Source organism: Rhinichthys klamathensis, unplaced genomic scaffold (genome assembly GCF_029890125.1).
Source record: "Rhinichthys klamathensis goyatoka isolate OS25496 unplaced genomic scaffold, OSU_Roscu_1.1 h1tg000449l_1, whole genome shotgun sequence".
Classification (NCBI taxonomy): Eukaryota; Metazoa; Chordata; class Actinopteri; order Cypriniformes; family Leuciscidae; genus Rhinichthys; species Rhinichthys klamathensis.
Window position 1 is genome coordinate 274,515 of NW_026606942.1, and position 26,245 is coordinate 300,759.

At 44.5% G+C, this 26,245-nt stretch overlaps 1 protein-coding gene across 1 annotated transcript in view; it reads left to right on the top strand.

Moving 5' to 3' along the window:
- The window catches only part of LOC130071641 (uncharacterized), a 97,094-nt gene that overhangs the window by 23,062 nt on the left and 47,787 nt on the right, over positions 1-26,245 (top strand). Inside the window, exon 6 of the mRNA XM_056236505.1 lies at positions 12,861-14,297. Coding sequence (XP_056092480.1) covers positions 12,861-14,297 — 1,437 coding nt within the window. The remainder of the gene's footprint in view (positions 1-12,860; positions 14,298-26,245) is intronic.

Consider the following 26,245-nt stretch of genomic DNA (forward strand, 5'->3'; position numbering starts at 1 on the left):
CCCAGTTCTTGCATGGCCAGTGTATAGTTTCTGAATATGACTATGACACAGCAAAGTAGCTTTCAGACCTTTTTAATGAACTTCTCAAACTCCGTTACAGTTCTTTCATTTCCTTGTCAACACTCTATTTCTTCTTTTCTAAAACCTCCCCGCTGCATACGCAGACTCAACTCAACTATCAAACGCGCCCTTATGGACTCGATAAACAATGTCTGCTTCCAAACTAAAACACATCACATGTGGAAATAATATAACAACGTCTCATGTTATAAATCGTAAACATTACAACCCTCCTTTTGTAATTTTTTTTTTTTTTTTTTACTGTCCACATTATTCAAAGTCAGCGAGGTGTGATGGGGGTCCTCTATTCATCCTAACTGGGTATCTACGAACAGGTGACTGTGACCCTGGGGGGTCAGGGGCTAAGTGTTCTGGGGTTTGTTCAGGAAGAGTTTCAGTCCAGTTCATGGCATCTCGTCCACCACTCATGACTTTCAAACCACATTGAGAGGGGTGAATTGCATTTGCTGGTAGAGTCTTGAAGTGAGATGAATTTCTGGTGATGACATGATCATTGCGTTTGGCTGTCACCATGGAACCTTTAACAGCAATAACCTCGTATGGCTGGGGGTTGTAGGCAGGGCATAGCTTCCCTTCCTTCTTTTGACGTCACAGGACCACGTCGCCACTCTCAGAGCCACCAGAGCAGCACGGCGCATCCGGTCAGCATTTTGTTTCATCCTATTCTTTGCCAGGGAATCTGCCTGTCGTAGTGGTGCGTCTGTCGGAGACTGGAACGAAATAGGAGATCCAGGTAGCTTGATTCGAAGGGGCCTCCCAAACAGCACATCGGCAGGAGCCATTCCAGTCGAGCAATGAGGTGTGGCACGATAATTACGGAGGAACGTGTATAAAGTCTGTTTCCATGGGCGGCCTTCAACATGTGTAGCACGTATAGCCTTTTCAAGGGTACGCATAAAACGTTCAGCCTCTGCATTTGCCTGAGGCCAGAGTGGAGTTATCTTCCTATGTCTGAAGTCTAAATATGTTGCGAAATCTGCAAATTCTGAGCTTTGGAAGGGTGGACCATTATCTGTTTTGACCTCCAGCGGAATTCCCATTGTCGAGAATATTTTGTCAAGTTTAGGAATTGTGGCTCTGGCTGACGTGGACTGCAGAATCTCCACCTCTGGATACCTGGAGTATTCATCAATGACCACCAAAAGGTAATCACCGGAGGGGAATGGACCACAAAAGTCTACACCAACTTTTTCCCATGGTGATGAAGGCAGCTCAGACATGCAGAGAGGTTCTTGCGTATGATTGGGCACAACAGCCTGACATGGGATGCAGCCAGCTATCATGGCCTCTACCTGTCTGTCGATACCAGGGAACCAAACTTTCTCCCTGATCAGTTTCTTTGTTTTAACTAGCCCCTGGTGGCCTTCATGTGCAAGTGATATTGCCCTGACTTGTAAAGAGTGGGGGACAACAATCTTTGTGCCACGCAGTACAGTGTCATCAGTTGCGGTTACTGTCAGTTCATCTTTAATTTTATAGAATGATTTCATCGCAGCACAATCCACTCCATCAGCAGAATCCTGTTTTTCAGACAGCGACTCCTTTGATGAATTGAATGACTTTGCATAGAGTGGGGTCAGCTGTGGTTGCATTCTGAATTTCTGATAACGTCATTGCCTTGGGGACAGCGTTTGCAGTAAGGAAGTTCACGTATTCTTCCACTTGTTGTTCGATGTTAGCCAACTTCCCGAAAGCCATGTGAAACGTGTGGGGTGGCGTGACATGTAATCCGCTGGGTTGTCCTTGCCAGACTTGTAACGGACTGTGTAGTTGTAAGGCTGAAGGCGTAGACTCCAGCGTTCTATACGAGCAGGCGGCTTGGATTTGGGGTTATTGAAAATCCGTTCCAAAAGTTTGTGGTCACTGACAAGGGTAAATGGTGCCCCATAAAGATACATGTGAAAATGTTCACAGCCCCACACAATGGCGAGAGCCTCACGTTCAGTTTGTGAATACTTTTGTTCAATGAGTGACAAGGCTCTGCTTGCATAACTTATCACTCTGGCTGGTTCATGTGGGCCATTTCTCTGTGCCAACACGGCCCCAAGACCCACAGGACTTGCATCAACCACCAGTTCGGTTAGTTTGTAAGGGTCAAAATAGGTCATGATAGCATCACTTGTTAAACATTGTTTCATTTCATCAAGGCACTTCTGATGTTCCTCTGTCCAAGTCCAGCGAACATGTTTTTTTGCAAGTTCTCTCAAAGGTTGAGTAATAGTGGCAAAATCTTTGATGAAGCGGGCACTGTAATTTGCCATGCCGAGAAGGCTGCGGACCTCGCTGGCATTGGTTGGGGCAGCAGCATCATGTAGCGCCTGAACTTTCTTGGGATCAGGAGAGAAACCCCCATCTGAGAATGTGTAGCCGAAAAAGTCTAAAGTGGTTTGTGCGTAGGAGCATTTGGTCTTGTTAAGAGTCAGGTTCTTCTCCTTGAGTCTCTGAAATGTTGCCCTTAAAGCTCGATCATGACTAGCCTTCGTTCTGCCAAACACCAGAATGTCATCACTTAGATTAATGACTCCTGGGATACCATCCAGGGCTTGCTGAATGGCGTTTTGAAATACCTCTGCTGCCGAGGAAACTCCGAAACTCAGTCTTTTATAACGTCGCAGTCCTACATGAGTGGAGAATGTTGTGATATATCGTGATGATGGCTCCAGTTCCAACTGATGATATCCACAATTTAAATCCAGTTTTGAAAAGAACCTGGCTCCATTGAGCGCTTGTATTACGTCATCTACTGTAGGTGTGAGATGTCTTTCTCGTTCGATGGCTTGATTTGGTGTCCTCATGTCCACACAAATGCGCACTGCTTCTGGGTCTTTTGACTTTGGAACAGGAACAATTGGAGAAACCCATGGAGTGGGCCCGTTTACTTTTTCAATGATGTCAAGTCCCTCTAAACGTTGTAATTCAGCTTCTATTCGCTTCCTGATATGGAACGGTACCCTTCTGTGAGGTTGTGTGACTGGACGAACGTCTTTCTTTATGTGCAGCTTGACTTGAAAGTCTTTTAATTTTCCCATCCCACAAAAAAGATCACCATACTCAGTGAGGAGATCACCTATTGCATTCATCTCCGTCTGGTTTGAGGTTGTCATAGGCTGTAGTGACTGCACTGGCTGCTCTGGAGCTGTGTGGAGGGTGTTAGCAACTTTGATTAGTCCCAATTGACTGGCAGTGTCATAGCCAAGTAAACTGCCGTTACTGCCTTGAAGTACTTGGAAAGTTGCGTTTGTGAATCGTGATTTGGATTCCACCAGTGAGGTGAATTTTCCCAGGGTAGGCAGTGGGGTGCTTGAACCATAAGGAAAGATGGGAACTGTGCATTTAGTGAGTGAGGGCTTGTGTCTCAGTCTCTGATAAGTTGCTTCATCAATGATATTTACAGTTGCCCCAGAATCAAGCATCACTTGTATCTTACAGTCACTAACCTTTATCTTTGCATGTGGGAGATTAGTTTTTTGTCGGGTAAGTGTGTATACATATTCCTCCGAGGACTCTGCGTCTGCGGTACCTGCTGATTGTGATGTAGTGCTGCTGCTTCCACTGGTGTGTACATAGTGCACTTCATGTCTGCCTCTAATGCGGTTTTGTGGCTATTTAGAGCGACAACATTTGGCAAAATGTCCTTGTTTTCCACAAGCATTGCATCTTTTCCCCCGTGCTGGGCATACCATTCCCTCAAGGTGTGGAAATGTACCGGAGCAGTTGTAGCATCTTTTCTTTCCCGCCCCTCTTCCCATTTCAACAGCCATAACGTTTTCCCGTGGATTTTCTTGTGCTTCACCTTGTTGTATTTGTTCCATTCCTGATGCTTGAATTTCAGCAAGTGCTATGGTTCTGCCGAGTGACAGGAGTCCCGTCAATGTCATCTCTGGTTTCTGTAGTGCTTGACGCCGCAATTTATTGCACGTGCACGTTTGAATGAGCATAGTTTTGATCTCTCTTTCAACATCCAAAAAATCACATGTTGCTGCTAAGTGCCGTAGCCTTACGTGATGTGAGTCATGTGTTTCCCCAGCTAGTTGTCTAGCTTGTCTGAATTTGTAAGTCTCATAGGCGATGTTGATTTTAGGGGAAAAGTACTCACTTTGCTTGTCTTTTGCGCATTTGTAGTCCTTTGCTTCTCCGGTGTCAGAAAGTGTGTCAAAAATGTCCTGTACACCATCCCCAGCATAATGCAAAAGCATTGCACGTTTCCTTGTATCATCTTTTATATCCAAAGCAACTATGAAGTTTTCAAAGCGCTGTAACCATTTCTTCCAGCGGATGGAGGAGTTTTGATCGTCAGTGATATCAAAAGCAGGGAATGACGGCAGTGCAGCTTCCATTTTGAGATGAGGAAGGTAAAATTAAATCCTTGTCGCCAGTGTAAAGTTTCTGAATATGACTATGACACAGCAAAGTAGCTTTCAGACCTTTTTAATGAACTTCTCAAACTCCGTTACAGTTCTTTCATTTCCTTGTCAACACTCTATTTCTTCTTTTCTAAAACCTCCCCGCTGCATACGCAGACTCAACTCAACTATCAAACTCTAACGCCCCCTTGTGGACTCGATAAACAATGTCTGCTTCCAAACTAAAACACATCACATGTGGAAATAATATAACAACGTCACATGTTATAAATCGTAAACATTACAGCCAGCATACTCACCGGTAGGGATGGGTGCTTTCTGGTGCTGAATTACGAAAGACCGCTGGATCGATAAGCTCGGACTTTATCGGTTCTGCTGTCGGTACTGGAGAAATGAAAAAATGTACACGTGCTTTTTATTATTGCTATAAAGACATTATCTTGCAAATTTTATCTCGCCAGCCACTTGAACCATTTGTCTGTGATGCATTTTTGCTAATCGCAGTCCAGGATAGAGATAGAGGCTACATCCACATTAATCCGGATACATTTGAAAACGGCATTTTCGTTTAAAAACGCTCTCCGTCCACACTAGCGTTTCAGGCGTTTTCCGACGTTTCAGTGTGGATGAGAAACTTCTAAATTCGCCTTACTGCGCATGCGTGAAACCTCACAAAAGCTCGCTGAGATGATACAGATGGAAAAATAAATAATAAAGTTATCGCGCAATTCTTCTAACAGGATAATTTTATTTAGCAAAATATCTCACCATCACTGATGCGTCCAGGTCGCACCCAGTCACCATATGTTTTGTCTAAAACGCAACTGCTCTCCTGCATTGTCGCAGGACAGCAAATGTGAGTACATTTTCTGTCATCTTTGCAGTACTGTGATATGAAGAGTGTGCAAAGTAATATATTTTAGCAACAGTGTAAAAGTGAATAGCACATAACAGGCACAATACCGGTAAACATGAATATCTATTGGTACAACATGGATCACATGACTAAACTTACGTCATCGTTTTCAAATATCTCCGGCTTCACAGTCCACACTACAACGCGAAAACGGCGTTTTCAAATTTATCCGCTTTGGAGAGCATATTCCAAAAATTACGTTTTCATTGACTTAAAACGCCGTCTCAGTGTGGACGGAAGGCCAAACCGAAGAGAAAAATATACGTTTTTAAGCGAAAACGTCTCTGGTTACTGATGTAACCCATGTTCTCTGAATAGGGAACGAGACGCTGCGTAGCTTAAGACGCAGTGGGAACGCCCTCTGGGTGTGCCGATTGTCTGAAGCCCTTATAGAATCACACCAATTCATTGGCTGATGGCGCGGGCGCCACCCCGACGCTCTTGCGTCATCATATTATATTAGCGCGCGCGCCATCTGCTCAGATTTCTCTGCCGAAAAAGGAAGCTTGTCGGCAGCGCAAGGAGCTTGGCAGCGAACGCAGCGTCTCGTTCCCTATTCAGAGAACATAGGTTACATCAGTAACCAGAGACGTTCTCTTTCATAGGTTCACTCAACGCTGCGTAGCTTAAGATGCAGTGGGAACGAAATACCAAACTCGCCAAGCTAAGCGCTGCCGTAACTAGTACAAAGACCAGATAGCTCACACGACTGGTTCAAGCAGATACAACTTGGGAACCTCGAGTCATGTCAAGATCCAAAATGTAGAATCTGATAAAAGTGTGTGGAGAGGACCAGCCTGCCGGTACACAAATGTCTTCCAGGAGGGCACCTTTAAAAAGTGCTTGAGAGGAAGCCACGCCTCTGGTGGAATGTGCCCTGATGCTAAGAGGTGAAGGCAGACCGCGCACCTCATATGCCAGTGAAATAGCCTCTGTAACCCAGTGGGAAATTCTCTGCTTTGATGCGGCAAGCCCGCGGCGGCCAGCACCAAAACATACTAAGAGCTGGTTGGATTTTCTCCAACCGCCAGAGCGATCCACGTATAACTTCAATGCTCGGACAGGGCAGAGCAAATTAAGCTTCTTGTCCTCCTCAGAGACAAAAGGCGGAGGATGGAAAGAGTGAAGGTTAATAACCTGAGACCAGAATGCTGTGGACAATACTTTGGGCAGATATCCGGGTTTCGGTCTCAAAGTAACCCTGACCAGACCAGGAGCAAAGTCTATACATGTCTTGCTAACAGAAAGAGCTTGCAAATCCCCCACCCACTTCAAAGAAGCCAAGGCTAACAAAAGAGTAACCTTGAGAGTCAGAATCCGCTCTGGAGCTGACTCTTAGGGCTCAAAGGGAGCCTCCGTTAAGCCCTCCAGGACGACCGACAGGTCCCAAGAGGGAATTCCAGGGGAGCGTACTGGTTTCAGGCGCCTAACCCCACGCATAAATGCTGAGACTAACCTCAATTTACCTAGGGGGATCTCATCCGACTCTCTATGAGCGGCAATAGCAGCAACATACACTCTCAGAGTAGTAGCGGCCGCTCCAGAAGCAAACTTCTCCTGTAGGAATTCCAGCACTGAACCGACTGGGCAGCTGACTGGGTCCGTAGCGTGTGTCGAACACCACGACTCAAAACCCCTCCACTTGGAGGAATATAACTTTCTCGTGGAAGGGGCTCTCGCACTCGCAATGGTCTCCTGGACATCAGCGGGAAGACCAAAGCTCAACGCCAACGGCCTCTGATGAGCCATACGGGGCGAATATGGGGCGAATACAAATTTCGGGGCGAGGATGCCATATCCTGCCCTGAAGCTGGGACAGCAGATCCTCCCTGACCGGAATCTCCCAAGGGGGGAGTTCCAGAAGAGGAACCAGCTCCGAGAACCACGGCTGGGACGGCCAGAATGGGGCTATAAGTAGGAGACGGGCTCCGCTCTCCTTCACTCTGGACAGAACTGCCTGGATAAACTTGACAGGCGGGAATGCATAAAGTTTCTGCATCGGCCATGGGTGTATCCCCAATGGTGCTGGGGGGCTCAGGGAGAGCCAAAGTGGGCATTGGGTCGACTCCTGTGATGCAAAGAGGTCCACCTCTGCTTTTACGAACACTTCCCAAATCAGGGCTACTGTTCGGCGGTTCAACATCCATTCCCCCGACCTGAGCTTCTGACTCAACAGAAAATCTGCTGCGAGGTACAGGATCCCAGGAACATGGACTGCCCTCAGTGAAAGGAACTTGCCCTGAGATCACAGGAGAAGGTGGCGCGCATGCCTGTCCAGGGTGCGTGACCGTGAACCCCCCTGCCGGTTTACATGAGACACTACCGCCATATTGTCTGTTCTGACAATGACATGGTGTCCTTCGAGAAAGGGGAGAAAGTGAAGAAGGGCCAGGGAAACAGCTCTCAACTCCAAGCTGTTTATGTGCCAAGAGAGAGTCTCTCCAGTCCAGACCCCACATGCTGGCCTGCCCTCGAAAACCGCACCCCAGCCGGTCAGAGAGGCGTCCGTCGAAACCATTTGGCGACGGAAAACTGCACCCATGCCGACCCCTTTCCAAAGGAAGAGAGGGTCCCGCCGAATTGAAAGGGTGCGGAAGCAACTGGGCGACACCTTCAACAGGCAAAGAGCCGGTCCTGTGGACCGGGCACCTGGGAGTTTCATCCACCACAGAAACGGTCTCATGTGGAGCAACCCTAGGGGAAGCACAGAGGATGCTGCGGCCATGAGACCCAGAAGCCTGCGGCAAGTGCCCACAGAAACACGATGGCCGAGCGTGAAGCGAGCCAAACATGTCAAAAGACTGGAAATCCGGGCAGAAGCCAAACGGGCCTGCATCAGAACGGAATCCAGGCGCACCCCTAAGAAAACTGTGCTTTGAGTTGGGGTAAGAACACTCTTCTCTGTGTTCAAACTCAGGCCGAGAGACTGAATGTGACGAAGGACAATGTCCCTGTGGTGAGTCACTAATTCCCTGGAGTGGGCTAAAAGGAGCCAATCGTCCAGGTAGTTGAGTATACGGATGCCCTGGAGCCGCAACGTGGCCAGAGCAGCATCCATACACTTTGTGAACGTTTTCGGCGCTAGAGCGAGACCAAAGGGAAGGACCCTGTACTGGTACGCCCTCTCTCCAAAGGCAAACCTGAGGAACCTCCTGTGTCACCGTACGACCTGAATATGAAAATATGCATCCTTCAGGTCTACTGTCACGAACCAGTCCCCTGCTCAAATTTGAGATGTTTACATTTGATTACGTCAACATCTTGAATTTCCCTTTGTAAAGGGAGAAATTTAGCGGGCGCAGGTCTAGTATCGGTCGCAGACCTCCGCCCTTTTTCGGAACCAAGAAGTAACGGCTTAAGAAGCCTTGCTCGACTTCCTTCGGAGGAACCTCTTCTATTGCTCCCTTGAGGAGAAGGGACGAAATCTCCTGCTGTAGTACAGAAGCCTCTGAGGCACTGTTGACTACAGTTGGAAAGACTCCGTTGAAGCAAGGGGGCGGGCGACAGAAGTGTGTAGCCGAGCCGAACCGTGTGGAGAGTCCAAGGCGATACCCCTGGCAGACGCCTCCATTCTTGAAAGAAATGAGATAGAGGTGGAGTGGAGTGTTGCAATGCGGCGGACATACCTGTGTTAGGGTGAGGCGCTGACTCCTGTGGGGTGGTGGAGAGCACTTGACGTCCTGACACGTAGTCCTTCAAGACGTCCGCCTGGTAGGCTTGGAGGATGGCCATAGTATGTAGGGCCATGCCTGCCTGACCAGCTGCCATGTAGGACTTTCCGATAAGGGAGGAAGTAGTCCTGCACGGTTTAGAGGAAAGGAGGGGGTGAGATTTCCACGACAGAGCAGACGACGGAGAAAGGTGAGTAGCCAACGTGTCCTCAACCGCTAGAATGGCGGAATAGCCCTGCTCCACAGAACCAACGAGGTTGGTGAAGTCAGCGGCTGCCGCGTTTGTTAGACGCGCGGAAAAAGGCTGCTTCCAGGATCTGGAGATCTCGTGATGCAGATCACTGAAAAAGGGCAGCTTTCTCTGCTCAGGCCTAGAATTAGGGCCACTTAAAAATCTCTCATCGAGTTTAGACGATTGTGACTCGCGGGGCTCGTCTGGCCACACGTCGATAAGCTCCGTGTAGGCCGCAGTAGGCCGCGCCTCCTGGCCGCTAGGCGGGAGACCGTCAGTAGCTAAAGCAGGCCCAAAATCCTCGGAGTCGGACGCTGTAGTGTAAATAATATCTTCCAGCCCGAAAGAAACCGTCTCGCGTGCTCTCGGGCTGGGGCATAAATAATCACTCGACTGGCCGAACTCCGCGTGCGTGCTCGGGAGAGGGAGGGAGAGAAAGGGCCTGGCCCATCTGCTCGTACTCTATATCCTCGAGCTCTACATCCGAACCCCAGGTCGCGGATTCCAACGAGGCTTTGGCAGCCTCGGGAGCGCGACGGGGGGGAACGATCCTTCTCAAAAACCGCGAGCCGAGAGCGGAGGGTTTTGAGAAGCAGGTTGTCACACAACTTGCATTTAGACAAGCCTAAAACAGCCTCGCGCGCATGCAAAAAACCCATACATTTGACACACTTACTGTGAGGGTCGTCTATCGCAATAAAGCAACGACGAAACTCCATGGCACTTCACCGCAAGGAGAACTGAGTTCCACTATTCGCAGTAACTGAAGTGCAGATGAAGAATGCTGATGATAAATCCGAATTATTTGGGCCAGAAAAACCGAGAACGAAGGGCTTAAGATGGCCGCTTCGTGAAGGCAGAGAAATCTGAGGAGCAGATGGCGCGCGCGCTACTATGATATGACGACGCAAGAGCGTCGGGGCGGCACCCGCACCATAAGTCAATGAATTGGCGTGATTCTATAAGGGCTTCAGACAATCGGCACACCCAGAGGACGTTCCCACTGCGTCTTAAGCTACGCAGCGTTGAGTGAACCTATGAAAGAGAACGTATTAGTGTGGACATGGCCAGAGAGATTTCTCTCACGCAGAGCCACAGCGCGCACAACACGACAGCCCCTGCTTAAAGGCGTCATATAATGCCATTTTTGTACAAGCTAATATGATTCATTAGGGTCTAAATTAAAAGTTTGTAATATACTTTAATTAAAAATTCTCATTAGTATTGTAAGAAAACACTTATTTTACCTGGTCAAAAACAGCTCTGTTTTCAGCACGCTGTTTCAGTGCATATGACTTTAAATGATAACGAGCTTTGTTTAGTTTAGTTCCTTTATTGTCCACAAGTGGAAATTTGTCTTTGGCTTCACTATACACCACACACAAGGACATCACAAACATAAAAATATACATAAAATAAAAACAGTAACATTTCCATGCAGCTATACATAGCTTACATATCCACCTCTACTCATATTCACGTCTTCTCAGCATTTAAAATTCAAATAGCAGTTGGCACAAATGACATCTGGTACACATTTTTACTCGCCCTAGGTTGTCTAAACCTTCTCCTCGATGGAAGCAACTGAAAGCTAGAGTGTAAGGGATGAGAGGAATCCTCTATAATAACCCATGCCTTTTCTTTAACTTTCAATAAATATATCTCATTCAATTGTCTTTGTGTCTCACCTACGATTGCTCTAGCTACGTTAACCACCCTAGACAATTTCTGCTTGGATTTAACAGTCAGAACTCCATACCACATAGTCATAACCATAACGCATTGTTCATTATAAACGGGGGATTATGAATTATATTGAGAACGTCGTACAAAGAAAACATGCCGTAATGTACCCTGAGTGTAAACCTTAGACGCATTCATCGTGAAGCATGCAAGCGATTTGCAAAGATTAATATAAATATTAATATAAAGGTTAATAAAACGTTACACTCACTTCAGTTCTTCTGGAGGTTCAGCAGGAACACAAATAGTTGGTACCGATCCTTTATTCAGGAGTAGCTTCTTAGCAAAACCAGCTTTATACTGACCCTCCTTATAAAGCAGTCTGGTGAGAAATGATTCGCGCAAACAGGAAAGCATTGACGTTGCTCGTGGGGAATATTCCCTTCGAAAACAAAACTCAGCCACTGCGTCTTCAGCGGTTCGGATTTGGGAACATTAAAATGACTGCTGTGTTCCTTATTGCACCCAAGAACAGAACACCACAATCGCTTAGACACCATTCTGCTCATAGACAGTGCTCCAGCATATCAACAATGACCGTGCCGGTCCGCGCAGACTATGATTGACAGCTCGCTCACAAGCGAGGGTGGGTCTGTGTTGAAACGCTGCTGTCAATCAACAATCCTGGGAGGGGCGTCTGACCGTGTGACGTCACACAGTCGAACGGGTTGATTTGAGACATGGGAAAACATATAAGGAGATTAAAAAAAAAAAACACTGGATGGATTTTTATCATTATATGATGGTTGTGTACAGGCACTGCCAACACACATTTCAGTACAATAAACTTGTAAAAGTGCATGTATCATTATATGACCCCTTTAATGAGTGACGATGGAGGACAGAACTAACATTCAAACGTATGGTTACACTTTAGATCTGTGATATTAAACTCATTTTATTTTCGATTTCGATTTTGGGCTTCCAATGATTATAAAAAAGAAGATATTTGAGGTAAAACCATTAAAAACTATAGCCACATTCTGTCTACTTCCTTCCCTTCACAGCGGTGCACTGACATTTCTCCCTAAAACCCAAACGTAACGTCAGAATCAGCACAATCGGTGATTGTTGTAAAATCCAGTCTCTATTGTTGCTAAATTGCGGGACGCGTTTGATAATAAAAAGCTATTAAAAGCACCAAAATCAACGCAAGAGATGCTGTTCCAAAGGTGGCGCACGCTCCAAAACAGACCGCAACGAAACAAGAAAATTATACTTTGGGCTTCGTGTGTGCTTCAAAACGAATAAATATACACTTAAATACAGTTTATGTCTTAAATGGGCGTAAATAGTTTGGAGAAAATATGATGTGTAATAATTAGTATATCTGCAATTGGTCTTAAAGGGGTAGCAGTCTAATAAACCTGCAGACAATTGCGCCATAAATGTGAATCAAACAACAAAAGGCAAAGAGAAAATCAGTCACAGCTCTTGAATGAATAAATTTGGCTTTTATAAGCTTTAATCTATCTATGATAAACTATGTGTTATTTTACATTTGATTACTTTATTAGATTTATTTTTAGCCCATATTACTTATGTCAGTAGACCTTACTGAAATTAAAGCACTGTATATACTTTGTATCTCTGTTTTATTGTATATTGTATATGAGAGAAATAGGTCTTTTGTGTACATAGAAAAAGTCTTAGATCTTTGAGTTCAGCTCATGAAAAATGGGGGCAAAAACAAAAGTGTTGCGTTTATACTTTTGTTCAGTGTATAATATAAATTATAGTGGGGGAAATGTATAAATAGCATTTTTACTAGTGGTCTCAGACTTTTGGTCCCAACTGTACATGCATAAACCCTGAGCTGATTATAGACTGCCATTTTGCAATTTGTTTTAAAGGAACTGCACTGGGAGCACCAACAAGTGTACTTGAGTCCTCTGTTCTGGTTAATCTACGTAATGTCAATTCTACTAATGTTGTAAGTACCACATCTGGCACCACAGCTGGCACGACAGCTAACACCACAACTGGAACCACAGCTAACACTACAGCTGGCACCACAGCTAACACCACATCTGGCACTACAGCTAACACCACAGCTGGCACCACAGCTAACACCACAGCTGGCACTACAGCTAATACCACAGTTGGAACCACAGCTAACACAACAGCTGGCACTACAGCTAACACCACAGCTGGCACCACAGCTAACACCACAGCTGGAACCACAGCTAACAACACAGCTGGCACCACAGCTAACACCACAGCTGGCACGACAGCTGGAACCACAGCTAACACCACAGCTGGCACCACAGCTAACATCACAGCTGGAACCACAGCTAACACTACAGCTGGAACCACAGCTGGCACCACAGCTAACATCACAGCTGGAACCACAGCTAACACCACTGCTGGAACCACAGCTAACACCACAGCTAACACCACAGCTGGCACTACAGCTAACACCACTGCTGGAACCACAGCTAACACCACATCTGCCACTACAGCTAACACCACAGCTGGCACCACAGCTAACACCACAGCTGGCACCACAGCTAACACCACAGCTGGAACCACAGCTAACACAACAGCTGGCACTACAGCTAACACCACAGCTGGCACCACAGCTAACACCACAGCTGGAACCACAGCTAACAACACAGCTGGTACTACAGCTAACACCACAGCTGACACGACAGCTGGAACCACAGCTAACACCACAGCTGGCACCACAGCTAACATCACAGCTGGAACCACAGCTAACACCACAGCTGGAACCACAGCTGGCACCACAGCTTACATCACAGCTGGAACCACAGCTAACACCACTGCTGGAACCACAGCTGGCACTACAGCTAACACCACTGCTGGAACCACAGCTTACACCACATCTGCCACTACAGCTAACACCACAGCTGGCACCACAGCTAACATCACAGCTGGTACTACAGCTAACACCACAGCTGGAACCACAGCTGGAACCACAGCTAACACCACAGCTGGCACCACAGCTAACATCACAGCTGGAACCACAGCTAACACCACAGCTGGAACCACAGCTGGCACCACAGCTAACATCACAGCTGGAACCACAGCTAACACCACAGCTGGAACCACAGCTGGCACCACAGCTAACACCACAGCTGGCACCACAGCTGGCACCACAGCTAACACCACAGCTGGCACCACAGCTAGGACCACAGCTGGCACCACAGCTAACAACACAGCTGGAACCACAGCTGGCACCACAGCTAAAATCACTGCTGGCACTACAGCTAACACCACAGCTAACACCACAGCTGGCACCACAGCTAACACCACAGCTAGGACCACAGGTGGCACCACAGCTAAAACCACAGCTGGAACCACAGCTAAAACCACAGCTAGGACCACAGCTAAATCAAATGCCAGCATTTCACTCAGCTTTCTGAGTCATGGTAAATACATTTCTCAAAAGTTATCCAATGTTGTGTTAAATCACAATTTATTCAACAATAACATGTATGTTATTTTCTCAATGCATCCAGTTCAAATAACTCTCTCTTTTCTTGTTATGACTTACAGTAGCAATTTGCCTTCTCAGTATCTTCTTGCATCTGATCTGATGAGACTGAGAGAGACCTGAGGACTAATCATATGGATAGGTAGTAACGTTGGCATGTTTTTCAAAAATATTCTTATTTCCATTGGATATTTCTTTATATTATTCTTTCTGTACGATTATTCACAAACATATAAGTAATCCATGTGTGTTTGACATATACATGGTATGTTGGCCACATATAAAAAGCCACGTTTTTTTTAGTTGTGTTTTAATTATCCTCTAAAATTATTTACTGATAGTGGAAATGATCATGAAAATGTACACTTGTATTTTGAAAGAGATTTGAAGTTACATTAAAAATATTTGTTAAAATAATACATAAAAAATATTATATATACAATTAAATACTATGTTATTAAAATGTTTAAACATTTTGTTGGTCAATCTTTACTTACTATAAATAAAAACAACATTGAAATTTAAATGTTTATTGTGATGTCTCTTTAAAGTGCCCCTATTATGTTTTTTAGAATATTACCTTTCATGCAGTGTGTAATATAGCTGTATGTGAATGTTTACGGTCTGCAAAGTTGTAAAGTCAAAAGTGCACAAATAAAGTTATTGTCTCCCAAAAGAAAGAATCAACCCTGAACCGCCTAAATGAGTTGTCAGGAATTACAGTCTCACGCTGCGTCCCAATTCGCATACTATCTGTCCTTAATAGTATTTTAAAATAGAATTAGTACATCCCAAATCGTAGTATGTTGAAATGAGTATTCCAAAGATACCCGGATGGTCTACTATTTCCGGTCAGAATCCAAATTGCAGATCGATGCACACTCTACGACTAATATTGCCCACAACCCATTGTGCGTTGGACAAGGATTTGATTCGAACTACAAACACAAGTAAAAAGTGTTAAAAAAACTACAGACATGCGAGTCCGACGCTTATGTAGAAAGGTTTAGATAAAGGGGTTTGAGTAATTAATTATCAGTGTCTAACCTGATGAAAAAAAAAATATTCAATGTTGTCCACAATATATATTTTATCTGCAGCAGCATTGTGAACTTTTGTAAAGATACGTTTAGCCATTCACTTTTAAATGCATCATTATATTTGTGGTGTTTTCACCCTTTAACAGAACACACTCCATGCGGTGTCCATATCAAACTTTTATTCGTCTTCTTCACAACAACAACTTATCTCAAAGATGCATATTCACATGACCTCTTATGCATCCGAACAACAGTAAATTTCGAATAGGCATTTCAACGGAGCATAATGAAAGCTTCTAGCACACTTTTATCCTCTTAACATAACACAGAATAACATTCATCAAACATTTCAGGATTCAGTGTACATTTGATTTTTTTTAGATAGGGCAGCGGTCCGCCTACACCCTTTACATTTCTTCTTGGTCTGACTAATTTCTTTATCTTCAGATACATTACTCCAACACATAGTCTTGAGTCCACAAAGGTGGTCGTCTCTGTCTTAAACCCCTATTCATACTCACAGCAGTGTTCTCGAATGTACAACCTCTTTCAGGTATGTCATCCTGTGCAGAGATTTCCTCTCTTTCTGGGCATAATGAAAGACGTGCTGAATTCCATCTTTTCCCATCACTTAAGATGAAAGACCTCGGTCCTGTTTGTTGTTGTACTGACAACGGATCAGTGAACCGGGCTTCTCCTTTTTTCACATGAAAAGGCTTTCTCACACTCACCTTATCTCCAACCGCAATTTTAAGAAATTTAGATCCTCTTTTACGATCGGCGTATTGTTTACTTTTGTTCTGTCTTTGTGTCACACGAGCTCTGACCTGAGCAAATTGATCAGGGCTATCCACAGGCAGAAAAACATTCAGCTTCGTCCTCATAGGTCGGCCTCTCAAGAGCAGAAAAGGGGTCTCACCCGTTGTAGCCTGGGGTGTCGCTCTATAGCTCTTCAGCATGGTCAGTACTGCAGATTTCCAGGGCTTACGAGTCACTTCAGCTGCTTGAAGACACTCTTTAAGCACCCTGTTGAACCGTTCAATGACCCCATTAGCCTGAGGGTGATAAACACTGGTCTTTATGTGCTTTATTCCCTGTGTTTTCACAAAATCAGCAAATTCAGATGAAGTGAACTGCGGCCCATTGTCTGTCGTGATGGTGGAGGGGTTTCCTTCTCGAGCAAAGATAGTGGTCAGAAATTTCAGAACAGTCTCTGTTGTTACTAATGAAGCAAAACCAACTTCTGGCCATTTGCTGAAATAGTCAATCAATGTTATTGCAAACTTACAGTCAGTAGCTCCCTTTTCGAACGGTCCTACTATATCAATAGCAACATGTTGAAATGGGCCTTTTGGGAACTCCACTGGCTGCATTGGAGCTGTAAATGTTTTGGCCGATTTATCACTGGCCTGGCAGGTCACACATGCGGATAGGATTGTGTGAACAAGATCGTCCATTCGCAGCCACCAATACAGCTCTCTCAGACGCTGTTTGGTTCGCACCAGCCCTTGATGTCCCTCGTGTGCCAGGTGGATGAGGCGTTCCCGCAGTGCAATAGGAACAATCACACGATTTCCTCTGAAAATCAATGGAGATTCAACAGCCAGTTCATGTCTAATCGGGAAGTATGGACGTAAGTCACTGGAGACAGACTTTTGCAGTTTAGGCCAACCTGTTTGAATTGTCTGACGTAACTGAGACAGCTCTGGACAGTCCTCGCATTCAGCTTTAAGGTCCACTAGCGGCAACGCAGTCAGGAAGGGCTGAATTTCTGCGATTTCAGAAATCAAATCCTGTTCAATGGATACAGTGGTGTCTGTGTGGCTCAATGGCATACGGGAGAGACAATCCGCCACACAGTTTTTACTACCTGGACGGTACTGGACATCATACTGGAAGCACAGGAGCCTAGCAGACCAACAAGCTACCCTCATGCCTGCTCTATTCATGCCCTTTGTGGAGAGAAGAGTAGTAAGGGCCTGATGATCAGTTCTTAGAGTGAAACAATGTCCCCACACTCCAAAGTTCTCCACTTTTCCACCGCCCAAACACATGCAAGCGCCTCCTTCTCCACAGTAGAGTATTTCCTCTCAGATGTTGATAGCATCCTGGATACAAAGGCTATTTATGATCCTTCCCTTCCAACATTCATTTCTACAGATGCCTCAGATTACGGCCTTGGTAACGTGTGGTTCAACACCATTAGGATGTAGCTGTGTCAGGACAGCACCAAGGCCGTAATCTGAGGCATCTGTAGAAATGAATGTTGGAAGGGAAGGATCATAAATAGAAAGAACAGGGCTCTCCAGCAGCATTCTCTTAGGCGTATTAAAGCTATCAACTGCTTCTCTACTCCACTGTAGTGGCGTTTTTGCATCAGCTCTGAGCATCTGCCTCAGCGGCTCAACCACAGTAGCATAGCCTGGAAGAAATTTGTTGAACCATGAAGTGAGCCCTAGGAACGAACGTAAAGTTACCATATCTGTAGGTCGAGGTGCTTCTGAAATGGCAGTAAGGTGGTCTGGGCTGGGAAGTAATCATTCTTTAGAAATGACATGACCCAGAAACGGAATGCTTGCTTGGTTGAAGGAGATTTTATCAAAGTTAATCTGCAAGCCAACCTCGTCTAGCCTTTGAAGAACATATTGGAGGTGCTTATCATGGGCCTCATTAGAATTACCATACACTATAATGTCATCCAAGTAATTCTTTACCCCTTCCAGCCCCTTTAGGACCGTTTGCATAATTTTTTGGAAGGCTGACGGTGCTGAAGCTAGTCCAAACGGAACCCGAGTGAAACGGAAAAGGCCTTTGTGCGTTATGAACGCAGTCAGGTTACGACTGTCAGGATGGAGAGGCAGCTGGTGGTAAGCAGAGCTCAGATCAATTTGACTCTAATGTGAAGCACCTGCAATTTCTGTAAACAAATCCATGTGAGGTAATGGACAGCAATCCATAATCACACTCTTATTGGGTTCACGGAGATCTACACAAAGTCTAATGCAGTGGTCGCCAACCCGTCGATCGCGATCGACTGGTAGATCTTTATCACTGTCCCAGTAGCTCCCGAAAAAAAATCCAACATTTTTTTAATCCAACTGCTTCATTTATTTTCAATGAAGTAACCAATCAGATAAGAGAAGAGCGCCCGTAAGTTAACTGTCGCAAACGTCAATATGGATCTCCATGGTGACAGCCCGCGTCCGCGAGGTAACAGTCAAACTAGAATGGCGGAGGCTACACGAAAGAAGGCAAAAACATACCATTTTCATCCAGAATGGGAACAGGAATTTATTTTTACCTTGGTAAAAGATAAGTGTGTATGTATGTTGTGCCACCAAAAACAATCATTATGTAAAAGAGGGAATTTGGAGCGGCACCACAATACCAACCACCCGAAATTTAAAGATCGCTACCCGCCAAAGAGCGCCATCCGTGCAAGGAAAGTTGACGAGCTGAGATCTGAGTTGAAGGCCCAGCAATCACTTTTTACAAAATCTTCTGATCAAAATAAGGCTGCGACTGAAGCATCGTTTCGTGTAAGTCACTTTCTGGCTAAAAACAAAAAGCCTTTTACGGATGGCGAATTATTCAAGGAAGCAATGGTCATTACTGCAGAGACTATTTTCAAGGATTTCAAAAACAAAGACGACATAAAAGCCTCACTCCGTGCTGTTGCTCTCGGCCCTGCATCAGTGACAAGGAGGGTCGAGTCACTGTCAGAGGACGTGGATCGACAGGTGTTAAAGGACTTGTCACTCTGTGAATATTTTTCACTGCAGTTCGACGAATCTCTGGATGCAGTGGACACAGCTCAGCTTGTTGTTTTTGTTAGAATGGCTTTCCAGGATTTTACAACGAAAGAGGACTTCCTCACTCTTTTGCACTTAAAGGAGAGAACGCGAGGTGAGGATATTTACAATGAGTTTAAAAAATATGTAAGAGAAAATGATATCCCCATCCATAAACTGGTAGCAATTACAACCGACGGAGCACCGGCGATGCGTGGTGTGCGCCTTGGTTTTATAGCACTGTGCCGTAATGACCCTGATTTTCCCGACTTCAAGAATTATCATTGTGTCATTCATCAGCAGGCCTTGGCAGGGAAAGTCGTGGACTTCTCTCACGTAATGTCATTGGTGGTCAAACTAATAAACTCGATACGAGCAAAAGCACTTCAGCGTCGCTTATTCAAGGCGTTACTGGATGAGCTCGATGCCGCGTACGGAGACCTACTACTTCATGCTGATGTGCGCTGGTTGAGTCGCGGGAAAGTGCTGCAGCGGTTTGTTGACTTACTGCCTGAAATAAAGACATTTCTGTCTGCAAGAAACGAGGAGCACAAGGAACTGTCAGATGATGCGTGGCTGTGTGACCTGGGGTTTCTCACAGACTTGACCGCAAAGCTGAATACACTCAACAACGAGCTCCAGGGAAAAGACCGACACCTACCCCACATGATCAGCGCAGTAAATGCTTTTAAGTCTAAGCTCGGTGTTTGGATCACACATCTTAAAAACGGGAGGCTAACACACTTTCCCAACCTGGAAAAAATGTCACAGAGCATTAAAGACAAAGATGTTTTTCACCCTGAGAAATACTGTGCTCACTTGGAAAAAGTTGCAACAGAGTTCAATATGCGTTTTGGTGAGTTAAACGAAATGGAATGTATTGCTGCGTTTGTTTCAAACCCGTTCATGCTCATTGATATAGAACAGGTTGCAGCCAAATTCCAGCAAGTATTTTCTTTGTCAAGTGGAGTTGACATGGAGATGGCTGATTTGCAAAATGACATTGAGCTGAAAGCCAGATCAAGGGACAGTGACTTTTGGGGACTTGTCAACAGAGAGAAGTTTCCTCTCCTCACTGCATGTGCACTAAAAGTGAGTGCCTACTTTGGATCAACTTACCTCTGTGAAATGGCATTTTCACAGATGAAAATAATCAAATCAAAATACAGGAGCCGCCTTACTGACAGACACCTCACAGACTGCCTCAAACTGGCTGTCTCTAGCTATGAGCCAGACTTCAGAGGACTCACAGACAGTATTCAGTCACAGCCATCACACTGACTTGAGTGAGTAACATTACTGCAGCAGTTTTGCCTTCTGGTGGCATTATGAAAAGTGATGTTGCATAAGATGGGACATAAGTGCACTTAGCTTAATTGAGATTGTTGAGAATTTTGTTAGTACAGTTCATTTATAAAATGTTAAGTGTACCTTCAGAAACTTCAGTGAATAAGCACTTTATTGCTGACAATGGCATTTTGTTTTTTTAGTTCAGTGCCATATGATCTGATCATATGATGGTTGCATCCAGTTTAAAGTTAAAACAAAGAGAAAATAATATTTAATGAATATTAAATTCAAATACAATTAAAATACTAAATAAAAGGCCTCAAGTTGGAAGTACAATCTGGGCTGTCTTTTTCTATCTATTCTTCAATAGGTAGATCTTGCCTTTCATTAAGGCCGAGGTCAGGGATCTTCAGCTTGAAAAGGTTGGTGACCACTGGTCTAATGTGTCCATCACGCTTACGTACCACCACCAACGGACTAACCCATTCTGAAGCATCAACTGGTTCAATTATGCCTGCTGTAAGGAGACGATTAAGCTCAGTGGACACCTCCTTACGGATGCTGAGAGGTAAGCGTCTCAATTTTTGACGCACTGGAGTCACTGTTGAATTAACTTGCACTTTGTGGATGAATCCTTTCACACATCCAAGGTGAGTAGCAGATACAGGTGATACTGTGTACACAGGGCTTGTGGAATGCTGAGTCATATGAAGAGGTGTAGGTGAGATTCCACATTCATGGTCTATGTGCCTTACTTTTCCGCTTACAATGTCCAGGTTCATCAGTCTTATTAAATCTAATCCTTGCAAGGGAGATCCTGCAGTCACTACATAAAAAGTAGCTGGAACTACATTGTCATTTGTAGATACATACACCCACTAATGCTGTTAAGCAGCCAATAACTGGTAGGTTTTCTTTTGCATAAGTGAAAGTTCAATTTTGGGCTTACTTAGGGTGCATTTTGAGAAGTGTTTCTTATACACATCTTCTGGAAGTATGGAAACTGATGCGCCCGTATCTACAACCAGTTGTAACTTATGTTTCTGACCTCCTGGTGCTTCAATATTCACTTCACAAGTGATTTTATCATTGGCTGTAACACTTGTTTTACGTTATCCACACAGAGCACAGTCACGTCTGGAACTACCACCTCTCTTACTTCACTCACAGCTGCTTTACACACTTTAGCAATGTGTCCTTTTTTCCCACAGTGTCTGCATGTCGCTTTAGCAGCCGGGCAGTTTTTATCATTTGCCAGATGTTTGTCCGATCCATATCTGAAGCATTGTCGACGTTGCTGACCGGTCGTTGTTTGTTTTCGATCCTCCGATCGTCTCTGCGCAGCATGTGACTGCTTAGTTGATCGTGTGCCCTTTCCCCCTCTGCCATACTTAGTATCCATACTAATGGCTTGTACCGACTTCATGGCAGTAGCAGTGGAATTACAGAGTAACGACGAATTTTTAACTGCAGCTTCCACTTGAAACGCGATTGTAATCGCTTTCTCTAAAGTGAGGTCGTCCTCCAACAGTAATTTGTCCCTTACTGCAGTCAACGACACATTTGCAATCAACTGATCTCGTAGCATTTCACTCTCTAACTCTCTAACGCTCTTAAAGCAGCAACGTATTGCGTAATAGTCTCATCCGCTCTTTGCACTCGCTGTCTAAATGTTTGTCGGCATGCGACTACGCTAACTTTAGGCACAAAGTGTTTCTGAAGTACAGCCATGGCTTCATCAAAAGTAGTACCTTGGTCTGGCAGAGTATAAAACAGGCGCTGGCCTTCCGTCCCCAAGCAATGCAGCAAGACTGCTCGTCTGCGTCCCTCCGGCCATGCATCTCCGGTTGCCTGGATGACTATCATGTAATTATGGAAGATTTTCTGCCACGTTTCAAATGGAATTAGTGGCTCCCCACTAACAGGAAGAAACGGGGGCGGGCTCGGCACTGAAGCGCTCATCCTCGTTGCCAATTTGTGGTGTTTTCACCCTTGACAGAACACACTCCATGCGGTGTCCATATCAAACTTTTATTCGTCTTCTTCACATCACTCAACACCATTCGTCACTAGAGTCCCTAGTGGTGCAGTTCCACATTAATATGTTATAGTTAGCAATTACTATGAATTGACCATCAAGTATTGTATGCTTCTCAACACAACAATATTCAAATTGCAAGCACATGAGGAGAGTCTCCGCATGAAAGACCCACGACTGGCAGATCAACGTGCTACAACATTTCTCTCCGAAATGGTAGGAAATTAAATTAGATTGAATGGAGGATTTTAACTGTGACAGGATGATTGACAGGGCAGTTTACGGTGAGGATGCGTGTAATAGCGACAGAGTTGTCCGTTAAAGATGACGAAGTAGTATGTCCCAAAGCTTAGCTACTCTTTTGCTACACACTCAAAAGTAGGTACTTTTTCTTCACAAAAAGATTACATACTTTTAGGGCATATTATAAGTAGGCGTATTATAAGTCTATTATAAGTCTAGTATAAGGTGTATTATAAGTCTTCACTGTCGTCGCTCCTCCTTTATGCTTCCGCTCCTCCGTGAGAGTTGCGAGACTGGTGCGTCTCACAGGTGTTGTTCATTACCACTCACGCCACCGGCCTCACGCCGTTCTATCACATCTCTCGGCCTCGTCCTGCTCGCCACAACCGCTAACTTAAGTTATTACGGTCTTACTCAAATACCACTGCCAAGCAGCTGTGGGCCCACTTTTACCTGCAGATTGTCTGTCGTTCTTACTACTTTGAGTAATGATAAAGATTGAGCAAGATTTGTTTTACAAACTTTAATGTTTCATCAGTCATTCATGTTAGTGCTCAGCTAATGTATGCGCTGTTACTGATACAGATGATGTAGTTCCTGCATGTGCACTGCATGTGTATTTTTAGAGAACAACCGGCCGGATGTACATTATCCCGCTTATTACACGGCTACACGGACAGACATTTAAGTGATACGGTACAGTCATACCACTTATTACACAGCATTTCGCCACATAAATAATTATGGAGATAAGAGATATTGATTTCCGATTAAACTGTTTTAAAGTCGTACCTGTTTGTATCTCATAATCCAACAGTGTACAACTCAATAGTCACAAAATGGAAGCTGTGTTTGTATAAAACAAGAGAGAGCGAGTCCACGATACTGGATGGCATAATTAAATAACTACACGAAGAAAAAAAAACGTTTCTAGCAATGGACAGCACTGCTGACTTAAGTAACCCATGAGCCTGCGTTATCTGCTTTTAGAGGTTGTTATCTGGGAATAATATACCGCTGGATGACGCAATTGACCAATCAGAATCAAGTATTCCACAGAGCCGTGTAATAAATTAGAAATATACACATTGTTGATGGACATCCACTTGTTAATGCTGATGGTGAGGAATTACATTTGCAAAATCTCATAGCGTACGTCATACTAAGTGGCGTATCACCGAGAAACGTCCTGGGCCCGGTTCCCCAAAACGTTCTTATCGCTAAGTAGTTCTTAACCTATTCCTTAACTTTATGGCACGATTCCCGACACGTTCGTACGCTAAGTATATCTTCTGTAAGTCACACTTTCGTAAGGTTGGTCTGGACCATTCGTAAGCTCTCTCTTAGCGTTGTTTGAGCTCAAGACGCTAGTCGCCGTCACTGTGCAGCAGTCTTTAGAAATCAGCGCAGCGCAGTACAAGTCAAACTATGGTATGTTGACAATGTTGTGGCTCAACAATGATTTTATGTTATGGACATTTTAAGACTAATAATAAAATATGTTCGCAATGGATACAGGCCTATTTATGAAGTTGACTTTATTTGGTATCAGAACTAATATGGTGGTAATTAGCCTAGGCTATTTCGTAATGTCATTAAAGCGTTTAAATTGGCAATCACTTTTGATATTTAAAATCTGGCAAACAATTTGGCTCTAAATGGCTAAGATCTATAAATGGGTAAGCATGGTGGTGTCCAGTAAGCGACCAACTATGGCAGCGATCCAACGTGTCCTTGTATTGAATCAAAGATGGCGGCGGCCGTTTAGTCCATGTCAATTTTTTTATTCGGCAAAACTTAAGCCCTTTTGACATGTTGCCTGACGTGGCTATATTAAAAAAAAATTCGCCTCTTAAGACAACTCATTATGGAGCTTCTGGACCTTCTCAGACCTGCGCTTGCCAGGCGAACGTGGCAGAATTTAGCTTTAAGCCCTTTAAGAGCAACGTGCAGGTTGAATTTATAACTGAATTAAAGCTATGATATACGATTTTTAAAATTGGTCGAGAAAGCCTGAATTTTTAAAAAACGCATCCCGCCCCTCCACACACACAAGTCGTTAAACCCATGTCAAGAAGCAGCACAAGTGGCACAACGGGATAAGGAGGGTGGATGATTAGCGAGGGATACCCGTCACAACATATCGTGTGAACATTTTGACAATTTGATAATTTAATTAATAGTCTATATTTTACTGATAACTATGTTAAAATAAATGCTACTGGAATAATTTGAGGAATGTTTCATTTGCATAGAACATGTTGTCTTTCTTAACGCCGCAATGCACCTTCGCGTGAAGTGGAAAATCGATTCCTGAGCAATCGATGCCAACTAATTCAGCACCTTCACTTGGGACAGCGCCTTTGTAACTACGAACGTAAGAGGCAGCGTGTTAAGAAGCTTCCTAAGGGACACTTCGGGGAACACACTTAGGAACATAAACAATTTTGGTAAGATATATCTTTCGAGTCTTCTTAGCGCGCTAAGAGTGAGCGTTATCAGGGAACCGGGCCCTGATCAAGTCGAGGTTCGGGTTGAATAACTATTTCTTCCAATGTTTCATCGGACTAGCGCTCAAATTGATATGGTAAAATCTGCTCGATCGATACTGTCTTTACAGTGTGTACAATTGCTGAGCTTTGAGAAGTCTCTGGAGCTGAAATTTAGTTATGGTAATGGGGGGGGGGGGCTGTAAGTGGTAAACCAATCACAACATACTGGGCCACCTGGTCAATCAGTCGAGTAGGCATGCAGAGGGATTTAGAGAGACTTAATCTTAAGTCGTTTGAAAATCATTGAAAAATGTGGTGATGTGCAATGTATATTATGAGAAAATGAAAGTGTTGTTTGACCTATGATGCATGTAATCCTGTTGTAGGAGACCTTCAAAAAATTAGGAAAATAGGGGCACTTTATAATTATAAGGGTCATAATATAAGAGTGGTTTCACTACAGTGGTTCAGGCTGCAGGATTGATGAATGACTAAAGATAAATCGTTATAAGCATGATGGTATAAAACTGTACATTTCTTCTCTATTACCATACACTGCTGCTTAAAGGAGAACTCCGTCAAAATAGCCCCACACTAACACGATAGCATAATGAGGGTCCCTACCTTCAAACCGAAGCATTGAGAACTTTGTCAGTGTCCAGACAGTTTAATAAGAAGATATTTTATACATACAGTCAACTTCGCGTATACAGGCAGAAGCCATCTTTGAAAAAGAGTCTCTACCAGTCGATCTACGAACGCCTTTTTAAACTGTCTGGACACTGACAAAGTTCTCAATGCTTCGGTTTGAAGGTGGGACCCTCATTATGCTACCGTGTTAGTGTGGGGCTATTTTGAGCCTTGTTAGTGGTATTAACAAGCGATTT